General features: G+C 39.5%; 1 protein-coding gene across 1 annotated transcript; it reads right to left on the reverse strand.

Moving 5' to 3' along the window:
• Positions 1-9,509: 9,509 nt before the first annotated feature.
• GZMK (granzyme K) lies at positions 9,510-19,720 on the reverse strand. The gene is made up of 4 exons (XM_055555315.1): positions 19,581-19,720; positions 12,783-12,933; positions 11,742-12,011; positions 9,510-9,899 (listed from the first exon to the last, which is right to left on the reverse strand). The coding sequence occupies exons 1-4, from the start codon at positions 19,718-19,720 to the stop codon at positions 9,738-9,740; spliced, it is 723 nt and encodes a 240-aa protein (XP_055411290.1). The 3' UTR covers positions 9,510-9,737.
• Between the last annotated feature and the right edge of the window lie 653 nt (positions 19,721-20,373).

The raw sequence follows: 20,373 nt of genomic DNA on the forward strand, positions 1-20,373 counted from the left end.
AGGGCACACCACCTTCAGTAGCTGTGACACAGGGGCTTAGTTGCCCTGCAGCACTTGGGATCTTTGTTTTGAAAACCATGTTCCCTGTAGGCAGCTTCTTAACCACTGAACCACCAGGGAAGTCCCAGGGACTATTTTTCTGATGTAGCTACTAGTATTTCTATGGAAATCTCCCTGGGGTAGGTAAGGAATAGGTATTCAGAATTAACAGTATCACAGAATCCTCCTGAAATAAGCAAGCTACATAGACTGACACTTGGGAAGGGGGAAAAGTCAAAATAAACCATTTCTCTGTAGAACTCAGGAATTCAACCTTCTTGACAACCAATTCCTAAATAAAATCAGGAAATTCAAATTTGGGCTGGAAGCAAGTTGTCTGACATCTCTTGCATCAATACCACCATTAACAAAATTTGCAAGTTGTATCCATTCTCAGACTTATTGACCCTGATAGTATTTTAATAATTACTCAAGTTCATCAGGCTCCTTTGAAAGTATAATTTTATACAGATTTGGAAAATATTACATTTCTAAATCTTTTATGCAATAAACTGACAAGAACAAGCACCTTATTAAAATTAATGAAATGATTTACTCCTTAAAGTTCAATATTGCTAAAAGCTGAGTAGTATTTAGACAATGATGACAAGGCCAAAACAAGTAACTGTGAAAGTAATCTCTTTCAGACCAGGCATACTAAGTGCTTTTGTAACCTTTTTTTCCTTCCTTCAAAGTAATGACAAAACTTACCAAGTCTAATATAAAGGTTGGCTCATTGAAATTTTAATCAAGTAATAATATTCAATGTTTATATAGTTTTTTTTTTACCATCGTGCTCCAAGAATTATCAAATAATAATTGAACTTTCTAAGTCACCTACTTCACTGCCTCTTACCCCTCGCCTTTATGAAGCATTTTTAAAAATAACTTCAAGCATATGATAATTATATTGTTAAAAGGTTCTAAAAGTAGAGTTTTATCAATTTGTCATTCATTTTTTCAATCATTCATCATTACAATAAAATTTTCCATTTATCCATCCATTCATCCACACACTCACCTATATACTTACAAATTTTTATTAAGCAACCACCACATGCGAGGTTTTATGGTAAATTCTGGCTCTACAGTGGTGATCAAAACAGTTATGGGTCCCAGCTCTCATGGAGCTAGGAGAATAGTCAATTCTACAGCATAAATTCTAATAAGATTTATGTTGCTTATACTGTTTTCATCCAAAATAATTTTTGAAATATGCTTTTCCTAATTAAGATTTGGATAGTTAATTTCAGGTATAATACTTTTAGTTGCACAGATCTAGAGATAAGAACATTTGAAAAGAGAATGGAGGCCTTGTCTGAACACAGCTGAGTTCAACAAACACAAACCTGTATTCCGTGCAGGTTAATGTGGTTAGATCACATTATGAGGTGTGCCAGTGTGGCAAAGCAAGGCAGTGGCTCATGGAAACCAATATATTAGCTCACTTCTGTTTTAATGTTGTTCTGTTAAGTTTTTTTTAAAAAAATAATTATGAGAACAGAGGTTACATGCAAGGCTAAAATTTATGATGCTTCCATCTTAAGAATTCCTATGACAACTTGGGGTTCGAAAATTTTTCTTCCCTTCCTTGGTCATTGACGCTTCTAAAAGGGCAGATAAATAATCATTCCTGACTCATAGAGCAAGCTGAATCATCTCTAGCTGAGAGAAATGTACCATTTCCTCCGGAGATGTGTTTGCTCACATGGCTTAGTCGTAGATATCTCTATGCTGGGTTAGGTCCTGAGAGAGTTGAGTTCTCACAAAGAGCAAATGAGTTCACCTTTATTTTCAATGACATGATTTTTACCACAGCAATTGCTGTAGCCTTTTTTTTTTTTTGTCTAGTCAGAGGTGGGAGTACAAAACTGGTGATATTTCCTTCCCTCTACCTTGGGAAATCGTTGACAAACTGCTAGTGAATCAGGCCTCATCTGTACTGGACAAGAGTGTTAAGAGGAAATTGTCCTGCAGGGATTCTGAATGACTCACACTTGACTGAGCTTTCTTTAGAGCAATTTTTGTATTACAGGTGTTTCATATTGATACATGTTGCCATTATGACTACTCTATGCATATCACTTGTATAATAATTTTTGGAACATAGCATATTTATTTGCATGTTCACATTAGCTTGTTAGACCCTGAGTTTCTACATATCAGGAATTGTCTTTTCTTCTTGGTATTTCCAGGGATCAGCACAGTGCTCAGTTAATAGTGAAAGTCGTTTAGTCATGTCTGACTCTTTGCGAGTCCGTGGACTATACAGTCCATGGAATTCTCCAGGCCAGAATACTGGAGTGGGTAGCCTATCCCTCCTCCAGGGGATCTTCCTGACCCAGGAATCGAACTGGGTTCTCCTGCATTGCAGGCGGATTCTTTACCAACTAATCTATCAGGGAAGCCCGCTCAGTTAATAGAGGTGCTTGATAAGTGTTTGTTGTGTGAATGAATGAATCTCTCTGAATGCTCAATAGTGAGGACTCAGAAGTGTATTTGGATCAGTTATTAACGTGGCCACTCTGCACTGTTGGCTGGTATGACCACATGTGAGCCTGCTTAGGTTTTCTACAACATGGCTAATATTCATGATATTACTATATCCAGTGTTCTTCCCATGGAGTTGCTCTTGTAGTTCGGATGGAAAAGCTGCTATATTATTTCAAATGGTTGTGAAATAATAAAATAAATAATAATCTCAAATGTCAGAGAAAATTATTTTCATCGCACTTAAAAAGCAATTCTACAAGATCTACTTACAAAATATACACAAAAGGAGAAAATAGTGTTACAGACTGAGTACCATGTATTATTTTTATAGTAGGAGCAAGAATGTTTGCCATGCGGCAGTATGTGGTTAAGATAAAAATATCTTTTCAAATAAGTCAGGGCATTTTTTTTTTTCCATGTTAAGCCACAGGATGAAACAACAAGAAGGAAGTGATTTATTGATTATAACATTTAAAAGTTACTTTTCTGAATCAATTCTTATTTTAATAGGGCTAAAATCATTAGGAAGTTTGGAGGATATGGGCATAAGGGCATAAAGACATATGCTTGTCACTGTTTGGAGAATATACCAGGGACAGAAATTTTAGATTTCTGATTTTATCTATTAGGATTGGTCAAGGATGTATAATGGACTTCCGTGGTGGCTCAGTGGCAAAGAATCTGCCTGCCAATGCAGAAGACACAGGAGATATGAGTTTGATCTCTGGGTCAGGAAGATCCCCTGAAGGAGAAGATGGCAACGCACTCCAGTATTCTTGCCTGGGAAATCCCATGGACAGAAGAGACTTGTGGGCTATAGTCCATGGGGTCACAAAGAGTTGGACAAGACTGAGCATGCACGCATAAAGATGTATGTAACAGAAAGTTCCAAATAATAGTGGATTAATATAAATGTTTGTTTTCTTTCATGTAAAGGAAGTTCTCAGGTAAAGAGTACAGGAATGGTATAGAGGCTCCTCTCTGTTCCATTGTCACTAACACTTGCTCTCTATTCAAGTTTACCACATGGCACCAGGATTTTTGCTGGAGTTCTAGTCATCACATCTACAATCCCGGCAGTAGGAAGGAGGAAGGGGAAAAGGGCACTCCTTCCTGCTGACTCAGCTTTCTTTAAAGGAACTTCCTGACTAAAAGTTTATTAGTTTTGCTTATCCTTTCAAAGAAACAGGTTCTTGGGTTCAAATGTTGTTTGGGATTTTTCTTGTTTCCTGAGGTAAGCTTGTATCAGTATAAACTTCCCGCTTAGAACTGCTTTTGTTGAGTCCCATAAGTTTTGGATGAAAAAGCTTAGGAAACCAAAAACAAAAGGAAAAGACAACCTATGAAATGGGAGAAAATATTTGCAAATGATGCTACTGGCAAGGGAGTAATTTCTAAAATATGCAATCAGCTCATACAGCTTAATGTAAAAAAAAAAAATCAAAAAATGGGCAGAAGACATAAACAGACATTTCTCCAAAGAAGACATACAGATGGCCAACAGGCACATGATGCTCAATACTGCTAATTATTAGAGAATGCAAACCAAAACTACAATGAGGTATTACCTCACACCAGTCAGAATGTCCATCATTAAACAGTCTATAATTAATAACTGCTAGAGAAAGTATACAGAAAAAGGAACCCTACTACACCATTGGTGGGGGTGTAAATTGGTGCAACCACTTTAAAGAACTCTTCCTCAAAAAATGAGAGTTACCATATGACCGAGCAATTCTACTCCTGGGCACATATCCAGAAAAGACAATAATTCTAATTTGAAAGGTATCTGAACCTCGGCATTCATAGCAGCACTATTTACAGTAGCCAAGACATGGATGCAACCTAAGTGTTCATTGACAGTTAAATGGATAAAGAGGACGGGTGTATATATATGTCATGGAATGTTACTTGGTCATAAGAAAGAATGAAATAATGCCATTTGCAGCAACATGGATGGACCTAGAGATTATTATATTCAGTGAAATAAATCAGAAAAAGGAAGACAAATATCATATGACATCATTTATATGTGAAACCTAAAGGAAATGACACAAATGAACTTATTTACAAACCAGACATAGACTCATAGACATAGAAAGCAGGCTTATGGTTATCAAAGAGAAAAGGAGCTTGAGATTAACATATATACACTACTACACATAAAATAAGTAAGCAACTAGAACCTATTGTATAACATAGGGACCTATATTCAATGTCTTATAACAACCTATAATGGTCAAGAGTCTGAAAAAGAAGTTCTATGTGCGCTTGTGTGTGTATGTATAACTCAATCACTTTGCTGTACACTTGAAACTAACACACATTGTAAATCAACAATAATTTAAATTAAAAAAAATTAAATTAATGGAAAAAAAAAAGTAACTTTCTGGAAGCTCTCAGCCAATGATTTTTACTTACATCTCCTGGACCATTGCTAACAGTGAGACAGCCTGGAAAAGACCATCTTTAGGTTTGTACATTTGTGACTCCAAATAAAATTTGAGGTATGTTACCAGGGAATAAGGAGATGGCTGTTGAGTAGCAAATCAGCAGGCCCTGCTACTGAAGAAACCAGATAAAACACAGGTAAAAAAAGCCATAACACTTTCTGGGGGTTATTGGATGATCAGAGTACCAATGGGAATGTGTATGTAGAGATACTCCAAATGTGAGTATCTGTGGCCAGAGCAGGGATGGCCTGAGTACTCTTTGAGGGAAAGGCAGGCTGTAGATCTGTTGAAATGTCTCACGGGGTAGTTAAAATTCATTATGTTGGCAAATTTATCAAGATTCAGGGTTGATCTTCATTACTGTAGGGATTGAAACTTGATTTTTTTTTTAAAGTACACTGAAAGTAGATATGAGTCTTAAAGAGAAATTCAAATACCCTTAACTTAAAGGTAAAAAAAAATCATAGATGTAGGAAAGCAAAGTGTTTATTATTATTTTGCAATAAGAAATAACTGTCTTAGGGAGCAAAATGCTCACAGAAGTTTGCTTGGTGAGCATGGAATTAGAAAAAGACCAGATAAATCATCTGAATGCCTAGTGGAATTAGGCTAAAGACAGGATTGGCTTGCTGTGGGATCAGAAGGCAGGTGTAAGGACTCATCTCCCTGTCTTCCCTGTATCCCCAGACATCCTCCTCGCCTTCTGATTGGGATGTTCTTGAGAGATGTTCACTTTCAAGCTGATTACAGCCTATCTTGTAGACTTGTGAACCTCACTGTCTCTTCAGAGTGATTTGTGTATTTCCACTCTACCCCAGTATGTATGGAGTTTACAATTTTAATTCTGTTAAAATTTAACTCTCAGAGGGCAATTTAATTCTACTTACTTCTAAGTTCTCAGGAGATGCCTCAATAAAGCCCCATATGCTGCCTCTAATAGGCTATTACATAGACATTTACTGTTAAAGCCGGAAAATGAACATAACCCTCTTGTGGTGGAGGATAAAAGGTGATGAGGAGGGTATGTCAGTCTAGAGTTGACTGGTATGACTCAGTAAAAAGACTGAAACGGTTAACAGGAAGTCAACGTGTGAAAACCTGAAAACAGGGCTGAATCTTGACCACTATTCTAGGAACACAACTGTTGAGCCAGAATGACTTGGTACTCAAAGAACTCATAAGACAACGCCTGGGTAGCTTTCACGTGTGTCTCAGTGATCTTGTGGAACTGTAGGCTTTTTGAGAGATCTGAGTATATTGCCCTTGGACGGTCTGTTTTCTCCCTCATCACATGTGAGTCCTTTCCCAGATGGAGAGCTTTGTCAAAGAGGAAGAGGGGCCCGACGGACTGAGAGCAGCTCTCCTTTAATGAGATAACTTTCTGAAACAATCAAGCTCTGAAGTACTGTTCTTCTGATTATTTCAGGGTGAGCTGGAATTTATTTGTGCAAAAACTGTGAGAGAGACTAACTCTGCTCCCTAGTCCTATGTCAGTTTAATTGCTCACCTGCATTAATATTGATTATATTTGGACCTAATTGTTTTCGGTGCTGTCACTTTTTATTAAAACTGGATAGACATAAAATAAAGCATGATGCATTTTCCTGTGTCTGTGAGGAATGCAAATGTGTTCTGTCCATAGTCATGAAGAAAGGAGAAGGTGGGATAACTCAGAGTGGCAATACATTATATGTTCCCCTAAAACCCTTGAGCAGTTTACAAATTTTTAAATTTTAAACTAAAGTTAAGAATTAAAAAAATTTAAATAAGAGCAGTTTTAAAATATGCCTCTTTTTGACTCTCAACTTGTTTTTGAGGCCATAGACGGAATCAAATAAGCCCTCAAAGACAGAATTCCCCACACTAAAATGCCATATTCTTTTAGGCTATTTTGGGAAGGTTTTGGTATGTTTAATAAAATACTACTTCCCTGAAAGGATGAGGGATACTTTTCAATTGTGGGCTCCATCATCAGCTGCTGGTCAAAATAAACTGTTTATCTTCCAATTTCAGAGTCACCATACCTTCCATAGCTGTTGATAGAAACTTCCTCTCTGGCAATCTGATCTGGTTGGACTATTGGATGTGAACAGCATGGAGTCTAAAATCAAAACACAACTCTCAGATTTTTAGCAACAAATTATCAGGATACTCACCAACTGCAATCCGAGGAAATCTCAACAGTCCTTTTGTTATATTAAAGAGACTTACAACAATATGTTCCATGGATTTGAAATTTAGATGAGATCATTATTTTTTTAACAGTGAGTCCAGAGTTTCTATAAATCCCCCTTCTCTTTCTCTTATGAAATATAGTCTTGAATTTCTAGGTCATAATCAGTTTACTTTTAATGAATCAAAATGACACTAAAATATAATTTTTAAAGAATCTTTTTTTACTTTTTCTCAAAGTAGTTCTATAATTTTAATTAGATTGTTTTTTAAAACAGTGCTTCCATTTGTAAGTATTCATAGTCAAATAGTGCTGGTTAATGTTTCTAAAAGCCATAACAACAAACAAACAAGCATAAAAGAATCTATTTCTATATGAATGTAAGAAAACTCGATGACATCACATGGAAAAGAACATTATTTCTCTTCTGAAACCCAGATTAAATGTAAAGGCTGAGATGAATCCTTTGGCTGCTGACCATTGAAGGAGAAGCCTGAATTATGCTCCCATGCTCTGCTACCACCCAATCATAATAGAAATTGTTATCACCGTAATCACTGGACCACCACAATCAAGGACAGCTGAGACCCTCAAGTGCCCCTACTGAATTGCACTTCGCTCTTTAAGTGTCAATTCATATTGAAGGATTTGTAAAAAAAAAAAGAAAAAAAGCCATGAGACTTATTGTTCTTTTTTGTAAGATGTTATTAAGGATGTTCATTATCAGTGGCTTTTGGATTTGAGCATTTATTAGAATCAACTACATTGCTTTTAAATAATGCAGATTTCCAGGCCCACCTCAACCCTGTTCAATCTGAATCTCTAGGTAAGGAGCCAGAACAGTCTATATTCCAAAACATCTTCTCAGGTTATCCTGATGCCTTTGGGGGATTACGGAAGACAGTTCTGTTTCCAGCACCAGAGGCTCTACTTCTGGAAAAACAGTATTTTTATTTCTTGGATACTGTAATTCATATAACTGATTGTGTTGATCTCTTTGCATTGACTCATAAGGCCAAATATGGCTCCGTCTAGCAAAAGTGTAGGGAGGAAATTTTGATACTCTGAGTATTAACAACATTCCTATGTTCATCTTCTCTTTCTTACTCTCATTTCCTCCTTGTCTCAATTCGTTCACCAAATTTATTTTAATTAATTAGCTAGTTAATTGCATTTATTTACCTTTCGACCCTCCTCACTCATTTCACTTACTCCTCACCCTCCACCTCTGGCAACCACTAATCTGTTCTCTGTATTTATGATCTTTTTTTAAGATTCCACATATAAGAGAGGTCATTTAGTATTTGTATTTCTCTGTCTGACATGTCATTTAGCATAATGCTCTTAAGGTCCATCTATGTTTTTGAAAATGGCAAGATTTCATTACTTTTTATGGCTGGATGGCATCACTGACTCAATGGACGTGAGTCTGAGTGAACTCCGGGAGTTGGTGATGGACAGGGAGGCCTGGCGTGCTGTGATTCATGGGGTCACAAAGAGTTGGACACGACTGACCGACTGAACTGAACTGAACTGAATATTCCATTATGTGTGTATGTATGTATGTGTGTGTATAAACCACAATTCCTTTATTTATCACCCATCAATAGCTATTTAAGTTGTTTCCATATCTTGGCTATTGTAAATAGTTCTGCAATGAACATGTTGTTGTTTATTTGCTAAGTTGTGTCTGTCTCTTTGCAACCACATAGACTGGAATCCGCCAATCTATAGCATTTTCCAGGCAAGAATACTAGAATAGGTTGCCATTTCCTTCTCCAGGGGGTCTTCCTGATCTGAGTCTCCTGCATTGGCAGGCATATTCTTTACCTCTGCATCATGAGGGATGACTGCAATGAACATGGGGTGCATATATCTTTTTGAGGTAGTGTTTTAATTTTCTTCAAAGATTTGAAAGTGAAATTGATGGATCACATGGTATTTCTATTTTTTTCAGGGAAAATTGTTTACAATTTCACATTTTTTAAATTGCAGGTATTTTTATATGTTGCTTTAAATCCTGTTTGGAAGAGAATGTGATATAAAAATAATAAGCACTATTTAAATATTTGTATAAACCTTGATGATTTTTTTCTTCACTTGAGCTGGGATGTTTGAATTTAGTGTTTCTTCAGACATGACTTAGCAACTGAACAACACCAATAATTTTAAAAACACAGCTTTGAGAATGATACAGCAGAAATAACAACATAAACGTGGTTGAAGGTGATGCCACAACTGTCTTTTTAAATCATCTTTTTGCACTTTGTGGGGTTGTAGATTGAGTTGGGGGACATATCGTTCTCTGTATCTTATTTCCATATAAGACAAATAGACACTTGTCTATTCTAAATTTTATTCAGAATAAAAGCAGCATAGAAGAAATACATCAGTGGTACATGTGAAAAAGAACTTGATTCCTCAACAAAATCAGTCCTAACAGGTCAGGAGTGGACCTTGACTGTGCTCCACTTTAACTACATTCAAGTACCTGTGCAGATAAGTTAGCCTGTAGAACACATTAATGAAACAAAAATGAAAACAAGCAGCTGATAGAGCCAAGAAAATCATCTGTAGTCTTAGTCTGCATGAGATGGGGCCAAGTTCCTTTTGATCCAAGCTTGGAATTTCCGGGTTAATAGGATGTAGATTCCAGGTTTCTTGGCATCACCACATTTGGGACCTCCAGAAACTAAGGCATGAAAGGCACCTTTGCAGACCAAGGGGCCCCCTGAGTCACCCTGGAAAGAAGAAAATGGGCAGATATTTGGCAAGAAGATGTTGAACTTTTTGGACCATCAACTGTTAATAACCATCAAATGATTATTAATCTGGGTCATTTTGTGTCCTGCAGAGTGCCTGCTACAGCCCCTGAGCTGTACAGGTTCTCTGTGTCTCTCTCTCCATCCAGAACAATGGTTCTGTCCATTTGTCTCTCTGCCTCTCTTTGTCCGTGTCCCTGTCTCGAAGACTATGTATATGTATATGTATTTTAGCAGTCGCTGGGATTGTTGAGCTTTATTTATTAAGAAATGGGAGACAAGGAAGTTTGAAATAATCCACTGAAATAAAAGACATTTTTAAATTAAGAATTTCATTTTGGTGCTCATGGGTTTGAAATCAAGTTGCTATTGAGGCTGACAGAAAAAAGCAATGTATTAGAGTAAATGTCTTGGTGGTGAGCACTCTGCCTTGTCTATTATTTTTTTTCCCCCATTGTCATATGATTGAACATGGGGCTCTGCACATATCCAACACTTTGTAAATACTTGCCCAATGAACAGATTCTTGAGGACTCACTCTGACAACAAAACATGTAACAAAAGTTCTGTCAAGGAAAGTGACAAGGTAATAGAGAAGGAAGCCTAGCCTTTCAGATACGGAGCTGGGTTTTGAATCTAAAGAGCAGCCTTTGCCTCTGCTGCCATGCAGGTGGAAAACTGTAGTACTTTGTGCTTGGTTGGCCATGAAAATAGAGATTTGGGGGTGACAATCTTGGGGTATTACAGTCACACATGCTCTTTGAGATCATCAGATCCTCCCCTTAAAAATGCTTAATATAGTATGATGTGAATTTTTTTTTTTAAGTAATCCATCTGTGCTAGGTAGTCTTCGTCACCTGTTAACATAGTGGTGGTTTAGCCACTCAGCTGTGTCTGACTCTTTAAGACCCCATGGACTATAGCCCACCAGGTTTCTCTGTCCATGGGATTTCCCAGGCAAGAACACTGGAGTGGCTTGCCATTTCCTTCTTCAGGGGATCTTACCGACCCAGGGATTAAACCTGATCTGCATTGCAGAAGTATTCTTTACCTACTGAGCCACCAGGGAAGTTCTTTTTTTTTTTTTTTAATGCCTCAAGAAACAAAGAATTTGAAAAACATGACTGTTTAGTCAGTTAGCAGTCAACATTATTTAAGAAATACAGAATATTGAATATACATTTGAGCTTTTTGCATTTGAATTTTATAAGACCTCTCTATTAATTAGTTTAGGGGCTTACCCTGTGGCTCAGCAGTAAAGAATTTGCCTGCAGCGCAGGATATACAGGAGACACGGGTTCGATCCTTGGGTCTGGAAGATCCCCTGGAGGAGGGCATGGTAACCCACTCCAGTATTCTTGCCATAGACAGAGGAGCCTGGTGGGCTACAGTCTATAGAGTGGCAAAGAGTAGGACACAACTGAAGCAACTGAGCGTGCAATGCAGATATTGATTAGTTTAAAGCCGGGGTGGGTCAGGGATTGAGAGATTATTTTCAGGTCACCACTTGTGACCTCAGGGTTGGTAGGTTTTCTAAGGAGGGTAGTACCCCTCAGAGGAAGCCTGTAAAAGTTACCAGATATAGTCCATGACCCTGCTTAACAAACATTAATGAGTGCTAACTGTGTGTTTCACAAGTTCTATGGCTTATTTGGAGTGGCAGATGAGAAAGCACAGTGAAGGCTGTGCAGGATGGGAGAGCACCTTTTCGGAGTTGTGATGCTGTGTTCGCCACGCCTCTCCTCCTCGCTGCGAGTGTGCAGATAGAGCTTGACTGTAGCTCAGCACCCTGAAATGCCTGTTTGAGTGAGGGATTCTTACCTGACAGGAATCCTTCTGGCCTCTGGCGTCTCCTGCACATAGCATGGTTCTAGTTACAACAGGGTTGTGGTTGTAATAATCTCGGCTGTTGCACGTTTTCCGACTTATGACAGTGACAGTCACTTCTCGCAGGGTATCAGAAAGGCTTAAGCCTTCTGGGTCAGTGGCTCCCCAGCCAACAACCTGGCATTTTGTTCCAGCTTTAATATCATTTTTAGCTCTTGGGTGGAGCAGTTGGACATGTTTGTTGAGTATTGCGGCCGTGTGAAGCTGACAGATTGAAAAGAGAATAAACGATCGTTTGTCCCCAGTAGTATTTTGTGATTAGTCCGAGCGATGTATGTGTGGTCCCTCTGTTCTCTGAGGGCGTCCTTTTTCTTGAATCTACTTTGGTGGTAGCCCGCAGCTGCATTTGTGGTTGTTGCTTTTCTGAACACACTCTTCATTCCCTTTAGAGCTCAGTGATGCTCAGGGAGGAAGCTTACATAGAGCAGGAATTTTGCCCAGTCTCAAGCCAACTGGCCTTTGCTCTGCATTGGATGATTTTCTGTGGAATAACATCCATAGGTCATGACTTTGAGGGCTGGGCTCTTTCCTGCTGGATAGGACCCTTGAGTATGGTCTAGACTGGATTTGGACTGGACTTAGTATGGTCTAGACTAAGTTGTAACTCACTTCTGTGTCCCTGAAGTCACTTGCTTGGCTCTGTTGTATAAGTGACTTGTACTTTTCACTTGCTAATGAGAAAAGCATTGGGAGAAAAAGCTTGCAGTGTGGATCCTTGTGCCTGTTGGGATGTTCTCCTCCCACGAATGTGAACATCAGAGCTGTTTTTCCTTGTATAAACATAGCCCAGGCGTGTTTATGATACATTCTTTTTTCTTTCAAGGCATTAAATGGAGTACAATGAACCCTAATAGAATATGTCACAATACATCACCTTGAACAGAGGGAGAACGCTAACAAAATGCTTTGTTAGATGATTTAACAACTGAACTATAAGGTATGTTGGAGAAATTGAAGGAACACAATGCTACATACCTTAACCAGCATAATATCATTTGATTTAGGGGCTAATGCAAATCCTGGGAATCGTATGAATTTTTTAATCTCAAATCTTTGCTTGGAGGCCTCATTCTTTGAGAGAGAGTGTGCTCCTAAAACCACTTTGGAAGACTGGCTTTTGGCAAACCTAAAAAAAGTGAAAAGAATAGACACACAGAATGATTCCCCAATCTTCCAGTGGGAAGTAGAAATGGTGGAGAAGCCACATACATACAGGAATAAGGACCAACTTCAAGGTACCCTGTGCAGGATTAGCTGGAGTGACAGAGGTCATGGGCCCAATAATGAAAGGATGAAAACAAGGGCCAAATCCATCCAAGTCCAATTCCCCAGCTAGCGCTGTACTGTGGGGGGAAAGAAGGAGAATCCTAAATGACCGAATTCAAGTTTATTCACCTTCCAAATATTAAATATTTTAATAACTAAAAGGAAAAGACTCAACTCTGGGCTTCCCTGGTGGCTCAGCAGTAAAGAATCTGCCTCCAATGCAGATTCGATTCCTTGGTGGGGAAGATCTCCTGGAGAAGGAAATGGCAACCCACTCCAGTATTCTTGCCTGGAGAATCCCATGGACGGAGAAGCCTGATGGGCTACAGTCCATGGGGTTGCAAAGAGTTGGACATGACTTAGTGACTAAACAACAACAAAGTCAACTCTACACTTGCTAATCTGGTATGTCTAAATCTTATCTCAGGGCAATAGGGAGAATTAAGATCCATTCTCATATGTTCTGTCTACTCAATTAGAAAGATGATTCAGACAAGAAAGGAAAACTGTCCTCTAGGTGAAAAATCATCTGAAATTAAGGTACTTTAGAGTTAGTAGCCATAGATAATTCCATGGTGGAGATTTAGAGGATAAAACTGGTGAGTCAGATGATGGAAACAATACTTTGTTTTTTTTTTAAATCCCTGCTGCTGCTGCTGCTGCTAAGTCGCTTCAGTCATGTCCGACTCTGTGCGACCCCATAGACGGAAGCCCACCAGGCTCCCCTGTCCCTGGTATTCTCCAGGCAAGAACACTGGAGTGGGTTGCCATTTCCTTCCCCAATGCGTGAAAGTGAAAAGTGAAAGTGAAGTCACTCAGTCGTGTCTGACTCTTAGCGACCCCATGGACTGCAGCCCCCCAGGCTCCTCCACCCATGGGATTTTCCAGGCAAGAGTACTGGAGTGGGGTGCCATTGCCTTCTCCAGTCATATACAATTATAGTATGCCAATGTTTCAAAAGTTGATCTGATTTATTGTATGTTGAGTAAAATTATATTCACATCATTATGAAAACAGAAAATTATTTTTGAGCTTTCAACAACACCTTGGAGCTGTTTCCAGACTTCCCTGGTGGCTCAGATGGTAAAGAGTCTGCTTGCAATGCAGGATACCTGGGTTTGATCTCTGGGTTGGGAAGATACCCTGAAGGAAATGGCAATCCACTTCAGTATTCTTGCCTGGGAAATCCCATGGACAGAGGAGCCTGGCAGCCTACAATCCATGGGGTTGCAAAGAGTCAGACGTGACTGGAGTGACTAACACTTTCACTGCACTTTGGAACCACTTGCATTCTACAAAAATGTCCCATTTTTATGCGTGTTCTCAGGAAACACCCATCTTCGAATCCTTTTTTGGAACAAGGAAGGTAATAAAAAAGAATTATATTTATTTGCATGTAACTATTTCATTGTCATATGGAAAAGGGTCATAAATTACAATAAAAACACACATATATGCTGTGCTGTGTTGTGCTTAGTTGCTCAGTCATGTCCGACTCTTTGCAATCCCATGAACTGTAGCCTGCCATGGGGATTCTCCAGGCAAGAATACTGGTGTGGGTTGCCATGCTCTCTTCCAGGGAATCTTCCCAACTCAGGAATTGAACCCAGATCTTCTGCATTGCAGGCAGATTATTTATCAGCTGAGCTACCAGGGAAGCCCAAAACACATATATATAGATGAATAAAGATGAGCAAAAATTAAAAAGAACACAGAAACATACAGAAAAAGGAAGAAAAGTTTGTTTCAGGTTTGGAGAACCAGAGCATGACTGTGCTTAAATGCGTTTGTGTATGGTAGGGCTCTGACTGCTGGGAATTAACACTTTGGGGTTTCTACCAAAAGACTTTATTTTGGTTTATTTTGGGAATTTCAGCTCTATTTGTTGAAAAATTCGCCTGTTGCAAAATCAGGATGGGGATTAAATTTCTCAAAAGATGTGGATTGGATTTCCTAGGATTGATTCAAACTCAAATTCAGTGTACCTGCTAAATCCAAAGCTGTGGAGGGGAAGGATAATATAAAATCCCTGGGGCTACTGATAAAATAGAAAAGACAGGTATGTACATAAATAACTAACACGGAAAGGCAGGGTGATATGAATGTGGGATGTGGAAGATGAATTCTGACTAGGGGAAGGGTGCAGAGAAAGTGTCTGGTTTTCCTTCATCTTTTATCAATGTCCTTGATCCGTTAATGACTTTGTTTTGTTTACTTTTTGTCTCCACTGGGACATGTGAATACCAAAAACAACCCAAGCAGACCACAAATGTTTTTTGAATTTTCCATTGCTAGATACAGTTCAACTGTAATCTGTACTACAAAGGTCAATATTTTCTGCCCACAGGATACCTGGAATTACCTGAGTCCCAGAATCCCACCTCCTTAGCTAAATTCAGGTTTGAATTCCCATGGAGGAGAAGCAACAACACCAGCGTCTCATTTGCACAGCACAGTGTCTCCCTATGGGTGGTCCAAAGACCAGCTTCAGAATCATCTGGAGGTGTTTGGCTGCATGGCAACTTTATAAGCCTCACGCCAAGTCCCTTCAAGCCTCTTACTTCCTCTGCCAGTCTGCCTTGGCACTGAGCAGTGTTTCTGCCTAGACCCATTCCTCTGGGTGTGATAGTGAATGTAGGTTTCCTAATTTTTTGAGGTCTTTTGCATAAAAGAGGAGGGAACGACCAGGCTGTCAGAGACGGGCTATTACGGTTTATTCCATCAACATGACTGGATCATGAAATTTGTTCCTGAGTGATTGCCATGGAAGATACAGATACACAGATATTAATATAACGTTGTTCAGTTGCTAAGTCATGTCCAACTCTGCAACCTCATGGACTGAAGCACACCAGGCTCCTCTGTCCTCCACTGTCACCTGGAGTTTGCTCAGATTCATGTCCAATATAACATTATAACATTAGACAACATTTATTAAATTATTTTAGTGTGTCAGGTTTTGTGCTAAGCATTTTACATATTTTCCCTCATTTAAACCTCACCATAGCCCAGTGAGGGAGGAATGATGATCATCCCCATTTTGCAGATGAGGAAATTGACGATCAGATACATTAACAAACTTGAGAAAGTCCCACTGATACTAAGTGGAGGCTCCAGGATGCAGAGAAAGTAGGATTAAAGCTCTATTAGTTTGAACCCAACGTCTGAATTTGTAACCATTCTACTATGGGAGCCTTGAGAGATTTGCAATGGAATGAGGGCATGTGGAAGGGGTGGAGGTGGGGTTCTATCTATGATATTTGCTGGCTAAGTAGGTGACATGGCTTCCCTTGTGGATCAGCTGGTAAAGAATCCACCCACAATGTGGGAGCCTGGGTTTGATCTCTGGGTTGGGGAGATCCCCTGGAGAAGGGAAAGGCTACCCACTCCAGTATTCTGGCCTGGAGAATTCCATGGACTATAGTGGGGTCCATGGGGTTGCAAAGAGTCGGAGTGACTTTCACTAAGCAGGTGACATGATGGGGCAAGTGTTCAGTGGGAGAAGGCATTGGAAGAGACTCAGGAAGACAGTAGACAAGACTTGGTTAGAGTTTTGCTTCTGATAAATTGAAATGCTGAAAATAAGATTATATAAGACACCTTTTTCTTTTTGCCAGTTTCCTTTTATAATCAGCATGGCACCTAACAAAGGGGCCTAAGTGAAGAACTTAGTGTGGATGGGTAGTGAGAAGAGAACACCCCAGATTTGGCCTCCTTCATCATTTTGCTGAGAGAAGGGTCTAGTGTTACTAAGCTATTCCCACAGGATACTTGGGAGTACATTTGTGGGAAGCCACCATTGAACTATTTCATAAATATTTTGGATTTCATAAAGTTTAATATTTTTCCAAGCACCAATATGCCTACATTTTTACACCCAAGTGTCCTGTAGAGGAAATATGAGCCACATATTCTGGAGTTCTTTTAAACTCCAGCCATTTAAAACAATATTTAGCAATGTTGTTTTGTTTTTTCCTTTAATTCCAAGATTCTTTTTTCCCCATTTTTCAATTTGTGAATGTATTTCTACTGAATCAAGCTCATTTGCCAAAATTTAGAATTCAACTTAATAATACTATTTATCTTTGGGTAGTTGGCTATCCACTCCAGTATTCTTGCATAGAAAATTCCATGGACAGAGAAGACTGGTGGGCTACAGTTCATGGGATCGCAAAGAGTCGAACATGACTGAATGACTAACACTCTCACTTTTCTCCTTTGGGTAGCCCTTTACGGCTTACAAAGGATGTCACATAATGTGCTTTTAGCTTAGGAAAAACCAAAAAACCCTTCTTCTCCAATTTATTTCCCTTTTTTCTATCCAGCATTTGTTCAGCATTTATAATAAATCAAGCTCCATGTCTGGGGACGGTATAATTCATTTGAATGTGTAACCACAAGCATATCTGAAGTGTGTGTATTTGAAATTGAATGAACATTTATCGATGGTCACCCTTTGCCTAACTGGTACCCAGGGGACAAATGCCCTAGAAAGGACAGAGTGATGTGGACACAAGTGTTATTTCTGTGACAGAGAGAACCCCGCTTAAATGAAGTAGCCATGTTAAGTCAGAAATTAGTGGCTTGCTATTTAGAAATAATACAGAAGTTCATACAGTTTTCAGGCTTCAAAATTTCTTGTTTGTCTTCAAATAGTCTCATTAAAATGGGGGCCACCAAACAAAATCCCCAGTATATGAAAGCAAGGTCAATTCTGTTGTTTCATTTAGGTATATAACTGATGCCTAGAGAGTAAATGCTTATGGCTAAGAGGTTCTTAAGTGTAGTGCTGTCATGTTTGTAAGGAAAGGTGAAGGCTTATCTATTCTTGTTTTTTAGCTTATTCAGGCAAGAATGATAAAGAAGAAACATACAAACAAAAAACAACTCCCCCAAACCAAAACAAGCAAATAAAGCAACAAACACCAAAGTAGTTTTCTATTGCTTTTCCTTTGGTGATGTTTGCAGCATCCCAAGAAGGGTTTTGGATATTTTTAGCTGAAGTAAGAAGACTCTGGACAGTCCCTTGGACTGCAAGGAGATCAAACCAGTCAATTCTACAGGAAATGAACCCTGAATATTCACTGGAGGGACGGACGCTGAAGCTGAAGCTCCCAATACTTTGGCCACCTGATGCGAAGACCTGACTCATTGGAAAGACCCTGATGCTGGGGAAGTTTGAGGGCAAGAGGAGAAAGGGGCAGCGGAGGATGTGATGATTAGACAGCATCACTGACTCAATGGATATGAATTTGAGCAAACTCTGAAGCACAGAGAAGCCTGGCGTGCTGCATTCCATGGGGTTGCAAAGAGTGGGACACGACTTAGCTACCGAACGACAGCAAGAGAATCCTAGAGTGAGAGCTTATAGTCTGTCTCTACAAATACTTTCATTTTAGGTATCCCAGAAAAGTACTCATCTCCTCTTTTTCTGTGTAAATCATCTAGACTTTTTCTTTTTTTTCACCTATGGAGAAGGCAATGGCACCCCACTCCAGTACTCTTGCCTGGAAAATCCCATGGACGGAGGAGCCTGGAAGGCTGCAGTCCATGGGGTCGCTGAGAGTTGGACACAACTGAGCGACTTCCCTTTCACTTTTCACTTTCACGCATTGGAGAAGGAAATGGCAACCCACTCCAGTGTTCTTGCCTGGAGAATCCCAGGGACGGGGGAGCATCCCAGGGACGGGGGAGCCTGGTAGGCTTCCGTCTATGGGGTCGCACAGAGTCGGACATGACTGAAGTGACTTAGCAGCAGCAGGGAAATTGTTGCCCCTTATAGCTGTGATTCCTAAACTGTGAACTCAGGCCTCTGGGGTAGGCATTGAGCAGGGGAGTTAAGGTAAGGGTCTAAAAGTCTATAAGCAAAGCCAATCTATTGCAGCTTATCTGTTAAGTATTTTAAAATATTTAAATAGATAATATTTAATCCTCAAAACCCCATGAAGCAGTTATGTACTACAGTTATTATAACCCATTTTTAAAATAGGGTGCAAAGTCAGGATGTCTAATTTCCCCTAACAAGGTCAGGAACATTGCTGCTTCAGTTATAACTGTTGCTGTGTTCCTTGGCATTACATGAAGGATTTGAATTTGTCTATTAGGTTGTCTAGATCTCCCAGAAAGGTAGAACTTTGGGCAGAATCAAGGATGTGTGAGACGGTAAAATCGGCTCCACCAATTGGTCAGTTATCACAGAAGCTAAGGGTAAATCGAGGTGGTGCTAGTGGTAAAGAACCCTCCTGCCAATGCAGGAGACGTAAGAGGTGCAGGTTTGATCCCTGGGTCAGGAAGATCCCCTGGAGGAGGAAATGCCAACCCACTCCGGTATTCTTGCCTGGAGAATCCCATGGTCAGAGAAGCCTGGCGGGCTACAGTCCATGGGATCACAAAGAGTTGGACGCGACTGAAGTGACTTAGCACGCACAAGGGTAGATCGAATTTTCTCCCGGGAGAGGCCAGCTTCTTTTCTAGGCAACTTGAGGGGACACAGCGAGTAATACTCACCGCAAGTGGCAGTGGGCTGCTGTGAGCACCCACTGAGGATGGATCAGCACTCCCCCGCAGATGTGGTCGCCGCCATACTGCAGGGACGCCATAAACGGCCTGGAGTGAGGGGATACTTCTCTCCCGCCAATAATCTCCATGTTGAAACCTGCCAAAGAAAACCAAGAGTTAATGGAAGAGATCTAAATGGATTATTTCTCTTAATTCTTTTGACAGTCATTATGTCATTTTCTAAGATTAAAAAAAAAAATCTTCAGTCACCTAATAGTGATTATAATTTTACTGATGAACAATTGCATGCTACATTATAGTTTATTGGGATCTACATGGATATAAACATTATTTTCATTTATAATGTGATAACACAATCACTAGAAACTCATTGAATGCTGACAGGTGGTAGGTATAGGAGATACTTACACTCTGGAGTCATATAAGTCCCGGCTAGTAGGAAACATAGAAAAAAAGAAGAAAACTTAGTCATGTTAGTAGCTTAGATTTAAGAAGCCCAGATGAAATAGTCTGACTGTATTGGCAAAGGAAGAAGAGTCTGAAGGTTGAATTTTGATTTTGCAAATTTAGCCTTCTCACCACAAGCGTTTTGGTGGTGAAAAGTTTTTCACACCTAAGATTAAAGGTATGTAGTTTGGGGAGTTTCAGAATTATGCTTTTAGGACTTTTTGAAACAAGGTATGTGTGCCATAAAGAACTCATTTCCAGAGTTAACCATTTTCAGTATCTGTATAAGTACTCATGTTATAAATGTTGAGAGAATAAAAATTATCCAAACCAT

Source organism: Bubalus kerabau, chromosome 18 (genome assembly GCF_029407905.1).
Source record: "Bubalus kerabau isolate K-KA32 ecotype Philippines breed swamp buffalo chromosome 18, PCC_UOA_SB_1v2, whole genome shotgun sequence".
Classification (NCBI taxonomy): Eukaryota; Metazoa; Chordata; class Mammalia; order Artiodactyla; family Bovidae; genus Bubalus; species Bubalus kerabau.